The 11,420-nt window shown below is 29.7% G+C and overlaps 1 protein-coding gene across 1 annotated transcript; it reads left to right on the top strand.

Moving 5' to 3' along the window:
• Nucleotides 1-3,897: 3,897 nt before the first annotated feature.
• Nucleotides 3,898-6,552, top strand: LOC127084074 (WEB family protein At2g40480). Its single transcript, XM_051024463.1, has 2 exons — nucleotides 3,898-4,648; nucleotides 4,799-6,552. Exons 1-2 carry the CDS (start codon nucleotides 4,439-4,441, stop codon nucleotides 6,257-6,259), a joined length of 1,671 nt encoding a protein of 556 aa, XP_050880420.1. The 5' UTR covers nucleotides 3,898-4,438; the 3' UTR covers nucleotides 6,260-6,552.
• The last annotated feature ends 4,868 nt before the right edge of the window (nucleotides 6,553-11,420 follow it).

The raw sequence follows: 11,420 nt of genomic DNA, 5'->3' as shown, positions 1-11,420 counted from the left end.
AGGCTTCCATGTGTGCATGCAATGTCTTCCATGAAGAGTAGGAATCTCAAGGTTGATGGCTACATCCCTGAATAATATAAGAAAGCAAGGTATATATCAGTCTACAATCCCGTGACTTATCCTATAAATGGATCAAATTTATGGGTCAAGATCGAATATTCGGATGTCCAACCCCCAAAGTATAGGAAATGCATGGAAGACCAAAAAAGATGAGAAATCTTAAGCAAGGAGAGATTGATGGCTCTGATTGCAAAATAAGAAGACTGTGCTTAATGGTCAAGTGTAGTAGGTGCAAGAAGTAAGGTCATAACAAAAATAATTGTAAAATGACACTAACTACTCAGCCAAGTCAACCAAGTTAAGTCAACCAACAAACTCAGCCAAGTCAACCAAGTCAAGCTAATCAGCCAACTCAACCAAGTCAACAAATACAAGCTACTCATACAAGTAAAGTTTCTCAATCATCACAAGCTAATCAACAAAGGGCAAAGAAGCTCAGTGTTAGGATGGCATCAACATCAGGTGTAACCCCAGGATCTACAACCAAATTAAGTGCAACTAGGAATGTTGTTTGCCCATCTACAAGGAGGACTACTCCAACAAAAAGGACCACTCCAAACAAGAAAACCAATTAGCATATTTAAGATTTTTCTGAATGTTTGGTTTTGTATTTTGAACAAGGGCCCATTTATATTTTGTTAAAACCTATCTTTTGAGTTCTTTTGTACGCCTTGTACTACAATAAATAACGCTTTTCATGACGAAGTTTTCACCTCGAACAATAGAAAACTGAGGTATAAAGCCAAGGCGCGCTACTTTTTATTATTTAAAAAAAATCATATATTCCCTTGGATTTTCAAAACACCGATGTGAAAAACAACTCAGTACAAGCTTCGATTCCCAACTATTGTAGTTTATGATTTTATTTGTTTATAAGTGTAAACAAAATGTTCTAGCCCTTCAGTTTTCTATTTAACTGAGACATAAAATAATAAGATTTTACTATAAAAGCACTCGTTAACTATATTTTACCCTAGTCACCCCAAACTCGCAAGCATCATTCTTTGGGATGGATTACAAGATAGAAAAAATATTCAATGTTCTTCTATCTTGAACAAAATATTTTTTCTACCCTTACAATCTATCTCACGTAATAGTGTTGATGTTGTTGTTTTTGTATTTTTGGAATAACCCTCAGTTAAAGAAGGGAGTTCAACATTTAAAGATTACTCAGTTGATAAATTATAAGTGCAGACAATCCTTCTTGTTTCAAAAAAAATTGCTTTAAAGGGTATGCAATAAAATTTGGATATCACCAAAGATTTGTTATAAACACTATATTTTAGTATTATGTGTAAACAATGGATTTTTTTTTTAAAAATTATTCACCTCGGTTTTATAATAAAACTGAGGTGTTTAATAATCATATTTTACTATAAAAACACTCGTTAAACAAATTTTACGCTAAGACTAACTTATATGTAGCCGCCCTAAAGAGATATTCATCAAACGTCATTTTACCCTAAAGATCTGTTGGAAGAGTTTTGATAAATATTTGTTGGAAGAGATATTCACCACCATCAATTTGATCATGAATTGCTACTACATATCTCTGGGATGGATTGCAAGTGCAGAAAACAAAAATTCTCATTGGGAAATAGATCTCTAGCATCTTGCTTGAGATCTGGGCATGAAAAATAAAAATTCTCATTGAAAAACAGATTTTACAATGTATTTTTAATATTCTATGTAAATAATGTAATTAAAAAAAATAGCTTATTCACCTCGGTTTTCTTTGTGACCAAAGAGATAGTTAAGAGTTCTTTTACTATACTCAACGCCCTTAAATAAATCTTTGTCGTCCATTTAATATTTATCCATGCTCAAAAATCTGACATTAATGATCCACGTGAAACATAAGAGCATCTATTATAAAATCATGTTGAATATTAAAAATCTAACCTATATGGAACATGAAACGCTTGAAACATAAAGACGTTTGGAAACGTTCTCTAAGATGGATTGCAAAGCATAAAATTATTTGGGTTTAAGGTTTGTTTTTAAAAATATTTATTTGAGCAAAAAATCATATATTTGAATATGAATTTTATTTATCGGACTCTTATTTTGTTTTTCTTCATAATCAAATACATGCAAGATCCGTAGAGAATAATCTTGCACCCAACATTTGATCTTCCCCAAAATTCAATAATTCAAAGATTTGAAATCTAGATCTTCAAAATTTTGATTTTTATCAAAATCCCTAGAGAATTTTATTTGTATATATATTTCTAGAGAATTTGATTTTTATTTTAATATTATGTATAAACAATATAATATTTAAAATAATAATAATAAAAAATCTTAGCCATCGGTTTTCAAGATAAACTGAGATATAAGATATGTTAGTTTTAAAAATAATAAAAGTGTTGTTGCTGGGGTTCGAACCCATGTACATATAACATTACACCTCAGTTTTTAAATCACCAATGCGATAAATGATAACTTTTCATGACATCTTTCGTTACCTCGCTACTACAGCTGAGGTAAAATGCATTTTGTGTTCAACGTTAAAAGCACATTTTGTAGTAGTGTTGTTTATGTATTTTGAACAAATACCTTTTGTTTATGTATTATGAACAAGTACCTTCTGTTTATGAAAAATGTAATGTCTAGTTAGACAAATTGGTATAACAAGTTTATGTTGAATTATGTTACACTGGTATAACAAACTAGTACATAAACAAAGTTAACCAATTGATTCATTTTGATGATGACAAATCAATATAACAAACTGATACATATTAATAGTACATATTGATAGTGCATATTGATACATAAACAAAGTTAAACATAATGGTACATTTTGATAATACAAAAATAGAAGGTACAAAATGATACCATTACAACATGGGAAAATAAATGATATCATTTCATTTAACAAACTGACATCATTCCTCCTGATACATAACTTCATCGTGTTACAAAACTAAAACATCCTTAAAACTAATACAATGAAAAAAAGAAAAAACATAATCCTTGGGAAACAAAATTCAGTTGATAATGTTCTTTATTTGAAATTCAAGTTCCAACAAATCATCCTTTTGTTGATCATTTGTCACCATTAGCTTTTCAACCTACATTTTTGCTGCAGTAATTCCCTTTGTTAAGTTTTCCAACCAATGATTTTGCTTCATCCAAAATTTGTCATTCTCATCTCCCACTTCCTTATAGAACCAATCAAAATAGTCATGCCTAACTTTAGTAGATCCCAGTGTAAATCAAACAACCAAAGAACAATGTTATACCAAAATTTATGAACGATGAAGGTTTTACAAAGCTGAAAAATCTTATCTTAAAATGTGGACAACCCCAAAATTGTTTTCCAAAATTGCTAATTGTTGATGCCCTACGAAGAACAACTATGTCTCTACAACGACAAGTAGGTTTCCATCGCAAATTGAAACTTATGCATACCTTAGAATTAAAACTTCTTGCGTTCTTCTGTTTCACAACGGATGAGCAACGACCATAACTCATGGTTGATATAACTAATGATTTCAATAAATTGAGATTTTACCCTAATTCGATTTAGGATTCTTTAAATTATACATATATGAGGTTTTTCATAAATAAGAAATATCAAAACAAAGATGATGATGGATTAATACCAACTCACCTGCCATGAGCACACAAATAGATGTTGTTTGAGATATTTTGACGGAAGGGATTTACACAAAGTTGTTTAAAGAAATAAGAGATCAAACTATTTTTTTTTTAAATTGAGGGACCAAAATAGACCTCATAATAATAAGAGAAAAAAAGTATTTATTTTATTTAACATTAAATCTTGTAAAGTCTACAAATACAAATAACATAATAATATGCCTCAATTTCAATTTGCTAAGGCTTGATAACCTCTATAGTCTAGGAACGCTTTAACTGCGTGCGCAATAGTCACAATCAGCCTCGTTTCGCTGAAGCATCCAGGAAGCCTTTTGCGCCAGTGGATTTGTGGGGCGCACAACACGTCGTCGTTTTACTTGTCCCAAACAACATCAAAAACCTTTTCCCCGCCAAAAATTCAATCATTTCGCAACCGCGTAAATCACGCTCAAAATCAAACACTCCTTTTCTTACGTGGCACTCTTTCATTGGCCGTCACTCGGCAATCGTAACCACCATCCAACCACCGTAAAGCGCACACTCAACACCACAAAAAAAGCGTTCCCTTTTCTTTCCCTGTTTCACTCACTGAGTACCAACTCGGTCCCTTTTTGCCACCGAGTGGTGACTCGGTCCCGCGACACAATCATCACGTCCCTTAGTACTGCATAAATCCCCCAATGGATCTTTCCCGAGACTCCACACTTCAATCCTCCTTTCAATGCTTCTCTGAAATTCGCGTTTGCGTTTGTACTAATTTCCTTCTCTTTCCATGGAAACTCGCGAACCTGCCTCGGAATCAGGAACCAATGGACTGAATTCTGGAATCGGGTTGGGTGATAACCCAATTAACGGAATTAGGAAAGTGAATTTACGAGCTGAGATTGATACATCGCCACCGTTCGAGTCAGTCAAGGAAGCCGTGACCCGTTTCGGCGGAAGCGGGCCATGGTTACCTCTTTACAGACTTGGAGAAGCTTTTGTATGTTTTTCCTTCCTAATCTTTCTATTTTTGTGTTTCTGTTAATTGTGTAATAATTTTGTAAAAAATTAGCTGCATTTATTTATAAACAATAATGTGATTTCGTTTCATTTCTTAGGAAAGTTAAAAATGATATATTGTTATTTGCAGAACAACTTTGAAGATTTTGATTTAAAGAAAGTGGAGGAACAAGCTGCGGAGTTGGAGAAAGATTTGATTGTCAAAGAACTCGAAACACTTGATGTTCTCGAAGAGCTAGGCGCGACAAAAAGGATTGTGGAGGACTTAAAGCAGCAGCTGCAAAAAGAGGCATCAAAGTTGTCGGCGACTCCGGATTTACCTTCTTATGAACAGGTTGGAACTCCGGTTATTAAGGAGATGAATAAGGAAAGTAATGGTAATAGAGTCAACAATGAAGAGCAGATATTGCAATCACCTGATATGATTTTAATGGAGTTGAAACAAGCCAAGGTGAATCTTGGTAATACTATGAATGAGCTCGAGGCGATACAATTGTCTGTTGAGTCTTTAAATAAGAAGATGAAGAAGGAGAAAGCTTATCTGGAGAGGACAAGAGAAAAGCTAGCGTCGAAGTTTGCAGCTATGTCTGCTCAAGAGAAGGCGCAAGAGGAAGCGAGATTGAATTCACCACCATCATCTCCTGTGGAATTCACTTTCGATATTCCTTCAAATGTGAGGAATTTCAATTGTGATTCCGAGCAGAACAATGGAATGGTTGAAACAAGAAGATCTGTAGTTTCAAAGCCGTTGTCTTTGTATGAAGAACATGGGTTTAGTGTTAAGACCGCGGAGATGAGGTGGCTTGCAGCCAAAAAGATGGAAGAAGCTGCAAAGGCAGCAGAAGCTATTGCTCTTGCTGAAATCAAGGCTCTATCTGGTGTTGAGAGATCATATGAATTTGCTCTACCAGAGCCTCGGAAAGTCACTTTTGCGTTAGCTGAAAACTCTCCTCTAAATCCCGGGGCTATGATGATACCCGAGGAGTTTAACTTGAAGAAGGTAATAGATTCAAAGTTTCAAATGGATGAAACAGATATTTCTAAACTAACTATTCTGAAAAAGTTGGAGGAGGCATCTGAAGAAATTCTACACAGCAAACAAGTCTTAAATGATGCTTTGAACAGAATTGAAATTGCAAATAGAAAGCAACATGCTGCTAAGGAAGCTCTGCGGAAATGGATACCAGAGGTTGATCTAAAGGAGAAACCAGTGTATAACTCTTTTAACTTTAACAAGTTTAATCAAGCTGGAATTCGTCACGATTCTTCTCTCCCAGATGTAACCAGGCCAACAATATCAAACAATAATCCAAAGCGTGTTTCGAGGCCAACAACTTCAATGAGAGATGTACTTAGCAGAAAGCAAGTTCCTGAAGGATATGCTGCAAGAAAGGAAATGGAAGAGCATACTGAAAGACGAAAGGTAGCATTGAGTCAAATGCTTCAAGCATTAAGGGAAGATCTAACCCTTTCACCAGAACCTGAGAAAGATCACGGTAGCGATCAAAAGCAGACCACGACACCAAGGAAGAAGTTTGGATTCATCCATATATCACTCCCTATGACCAGGACAAGTAAGAAAAGGACATGAAACTTCATTCGAAGTTACCGTTACCTTGTCATTCATGATTCATTATTGGTTCATGTGTTTGAATTTCTGTTATTTATGTAGAATAAAGTTTGTGTGGGTGTCTAATTTTGTTAAATATGTTGTGTTTGAGACTTTCAGTGAAAGTGTATATTCTGAAACTAGCTTTGGTGGAGCTAGTAGATTATGTTTTTCTCTTTGGATGCATTATGGGTCTGATTGTAAGTTTGTTAAGTATAATGATCATTTGGATGGCTTGTTGTATCTATATAAATAAATTTATATTTGTTGATCTATATTATGGGAAACTTCAAGGCTTCAAGATTCAATTCAATCCATAAAAACAATGTAATATATATTTGTTGGTAATTACTACTTGGTATCAAAGGACTTTGAAACATATTAATAGTTCCAAAAACTCAAGTGAAAATCTAAGCTCTACAAACTTTTTGAGCAAACCCAATTTCAACAATAATAGCAATCAAAAAATGAAATGAAGATAACATAAATATTATAACAATGAAAGCTTTTCTCAGTATATGATAAAAACCCCAACTGACAAAATAGTGGTTTTTGAATGGAGCCTTGAATTATCAGTATCTGTGTTGGAGAAATTACTACCCAAGTTTATGAACAAAGTGGTTATCAATAAGGTAATGATGGTGATGGGGATGAGATTCGTTAGGTATCGTAGCAAATTATAGTAACTTGTAGTGGTGACTTATGTATCAGAGTGCAGGATTCAGGAGTTTTGCTTGGTTTGACTAGCATAGCTTGTTCTAATCGATTATATCAGTCTAAGATGACTTGTTATCAATAGTCCGAAATTCTGAGACACGTCCTACCATGCGAGAAACATTGAGCAATTTTATCTGAGTTTTTGCTGCATATGCCCCATTTTTGAAATTTTTTACCCAATATGCTCCAGTCTGAAAATAATTTCCCAATCTACCCCCTTTTTCCTTGTGTACTCGTCACTTCAAATGACGAGGGGCTGAAGGTCCAAATTGCATAGTAAGGACTCGTCACTTCAAATGACGAGGGCATGAAGAAGGCTTTTTTTTTTTTAATATTTTAAATATTTGATTAAATACTAATAATAATTAATATAATTAATTTTTAATTATTAACTTTCTTATTCATAATTGATTTTTAATAATTAATAATAATTAAAATAATAATGTATCCAAATCCACATTCATAACTTCCTCGTTTACAAAAAAAATTATCAAATCCAAAAAATTATTGACATTATTATTTTTACACCAAATCAAATACACATTCATATCTCCTATAAATACCACTAACTTCCTAATTTATTCTCACCAAATCAAATCCACATTCATAACTTCCTCATTTACCAAAAAATTATCAAATCCAAAAAATTATTGACATTTTGGAGGGAAACATATCAATTTTATTATTAATATATAAGACACAAATTATTTCTATTATTAAAATTCTAAAAATTAATTATTTTTATTATTAATATTTTAAAATTAATAATATTACAATTTTTTTATTATCATGAAAAACTATAATTATTTACAATTTATTTTAAATATTTTTTTTATAAAAAAATTATTATTATTTTTAATTAAATCAATTATATTAATTAAATATAGAATTCATAATTAAAAATCAATTGTATTAATTATTATTAGTATTTAATAAAGTAATAATAATAACTAATAAAAAATTGATTTAATTATTATATAAATTAAATATTAATTATTATTATTAGTATTTAATAAAGTAATAATAATAACTAATAAAAAATTGATTTAATTATTATTATTAGTATTTAATAAAGTAATAATAATAATGAATAAAAAATTGATTTAATTATTATATTAACTAAATATTAATTATTATTATTAGTATTTAATAAAGTAATAATAATAATAATAAAAAATTGATTTAATTATTATATTAATTAAATATTAATTATTATTATTAGTATTTAATAAAGTAATAATAATAACTAATAAAAAATTGATTTAATTATTATATTAATTAAATATTAATTATTATTATTAGTATTTAATAAAGTAATAATAATAACTAATAAAAAATTGATTTAATTATTATATTAATTAAATATTATTATTATTATTAGTATTTAATAATAACTAATAATAATTAATATAATTGATTTAATTATTATATTAATTAAATATTAATTATTATTATTAGTATTTAATAATAACTAATAATAGTTAATATAATTGATTTTTAATTATGAATTCTATATTTAATTAATATAATTGATTTAATTAAAAATAATAATAATTTTTTTATAAAAAAATATTTAAAATAAATTGTAAATAATTATAGTTTTTCATGATAATAAAAAAACTGTAATATTATTATTTTTAAAATATTAATAATAAAAATGATTAATTTTTAGAATTTTAATAATAGAAATAATTTGTGTCTTATATATTAATAATAAAATTGATATGTATTCCTCCAAAATGTCAATAATTTTTTGGATTTGATAATTTTTTGGTAAATGAGGAAGTTATGAATGTGGATTTGATTTGGTGAAAATAAATTAGGAAGTTAGTGGTATTTATAGGAGATATGAATGTGTATTTGATTTGGTGTGAAAATAATAATGTTAATAATTTTGTGGATTTGATAATTTTTTTTGTAAATGAGGAAGTTATGAATGTGGATTTGGATACATTATTATTTTAATTATTATTAATTATTAAAAATCAATTATGAATGAGGAAGTTAATAATTAAGAATCAATTATATTAATTATTGTTAGTATTTAATGAAATATTTAAAATATTAAAAAAAAAAGCCTTCTTCGTGCCCTCGTCATTTGAAGTGACGAGTCCTTACTATGCAATTTGGACCTTCAGGCCCTCGTCATTTGAAGTGACGAGTCCTTACTATGCAATTTGGACCTTCAGCCCCTCGTCATTTGAAGTGACGAGTACACAAGAAAAAAGGGGGTAGATTGGGAAATTATTTTCAGACTGGGGCATATTGAGTAAAAAAATTCAAAAATGGGGCATATGCAGCAAAAAACTCATTTTATCTTCCGTACTTTATTTGCATACTTCAATATAATTTTGAATATTTTTGTTTATCATTTTCAAAATATGATAATATTATTTTTAATATGATGTACAATAGAAACCTCATAAAAAGAAAAACAGACATTTATTTTTCTCTGTTGTACGCATTAAAAAAAGTGGGCAGACGGGCACGAGAGTGTCTGTCTGAACGCTAGTATATATAGAGAGATTAATTGTTATGCATTGTCAATGTAAAAAATTTTACACTGTCAATACATCACAATCATCCGTTTGTATTACTTTTTAAATATTTAAAATAAAAATCAAACTTTTAAAATAAATTAGTGGTTGTGATTAACTGAAAGTGTAAAAAATTTTACACGGGTCAATGTATATCAATTAAATTTATATATATATATATATATATATATATATATATATATATATATATATATATATATATATATATATATATATATATATATATATATATATATATATATATATATATATATATATATATATATATATATATATATATATATATATATATATATATATATATATAATTAAAGTGGTTAGTTATTGAAAAGAAGACTATATATATATATATATATATATATATATATATATATATATATATATATATATATATATATATATATATATATATTGACTTGCTCTCCTTCTTCTTTTCGTTTTGCTCTTCTTCTTTGCTATGTCTTCTTTTCTTCCTCCAATCTTGTTTCTGTTTTGAGCTTTCATTTTCTTCTTCCCTACGTCTGTTTCTTTGAATCTGGTTGTTGTGAATTCTCTGAACTTGTGAATTCGTTTTCTATTTTGTGTGATGAGGTTTGTGAGTTGCGTAATGAAGGTTGAATGTGTTGAAGATTGGATTCTGAGTTCAGTGAATTGAAGATTGTTTTTTGGATTTTGGTTGAGTGTGTATTGAAAGCTTTTTCTGCATAATTATGGTGTTGTGGATTCAATGTTGAAGGCAGGGTTGAAGGTTGTTATGAATGGAAGGTTCAGTGTGAAGGACGTGGATTCTGCAGGGTTGTTATGAGTGTGGCAGAAGTGTGGTTTGTTGAAGGAGTTAGAGATTTTTAGTTAGGGTTGAGGAAGATTAGAAGAGAGGGAGAGGAATTCTGTTTTTGAAGATTGGAGGAGGAAGTGAAGGGTTCTGAAATTGGTTTTGTTTAACAGTTATAGAAAAGCAGATAGAGTTTGTTTGAGAGTTTAGTTAGAGTCAGTTAAGGGAATTCAGTTGGAATGAGGTTAGGATTCAGTTCTGTTAGGATACTATTTAGTTGGTTGAAGTTTGGGTTCAAGTGACTTTCATTCTGTTATGAATTGTTGGTTGATGTGTAGGTTTAAAACAATTGATATGTGTCATGTTAGTGAAAGAAATGTGTTATATGCAGGGCTTGGCTTATATTGATTTTTGTTGTGGAAGGCTGAAATGTAATCTATTATACACTATGCAGATTGGGTTTATTGGCTAGCTGTGAGGATTGGATGTAAAGATTGCTTGATGGAATTTAAAGTAGCTATCGTGGACCTTGTGTAATTGGTTGTTACATTGCTTTGGTCTCATAGAAAGCACGGTTAATGGATTGGTCATGGAGTACTTTGATTGGAATTGGATGTTGGATATTTTTGTAATGTAAAGTTTATGTTGAATTTAGGAATGATGTATGTATGGTTGTAACAACTTTGTAATTTATGGAAATGTATAGTTTGAAATTGTATAGTTTGAAAATGTAATTGGAATGTAGGAAAATGTTGGTTTAATGTAATTGAAATGGTTTCTATATGAGAATGGAACTTGGCACATGAATGGTTTTGATTTGAATTGTAATGATGTATTATAGTTCATGGTTATGGAAGTTGTATGTTTAGAAATGGTTGTAACATGAATTTGTGGTTTATGGAAATGTAATGAATCGTTAAGTTAGAATTGAAATGTAATTTGGAAATGGGATTGTAATGGAAATGTAAATGAAATTTGAAGATGTATGGTCCATGTAATGGTTAATGAACATAACTTTATTTAAAAATGGACATGGCATTTGATGTAAAAAAATGAATCATGTGAATGGTTTAAAATATGCATGGTCAAAAATGGT

Source organism: Lathyrus oleraceus, chromosome 5, assembly GCF_024323335.1.
Source record: "Lathyrus oleraceus cultivar Zhongwan6 chromosome 5, CAAS_Psat_ZW6_1.0, whole genome shotgun sequence".
Lineage (NCBI taxonomy): Eukaryota > Viridiplantae > Streptophyta > Magnoliopsida > Fabales > Fabaceae > Lathyrus > Lathyrus oleraceus.
Note: the sequence above shows the minus strand (reverse complement) of the source record. Positions and strands in the feature narration are given on the sequence as shown.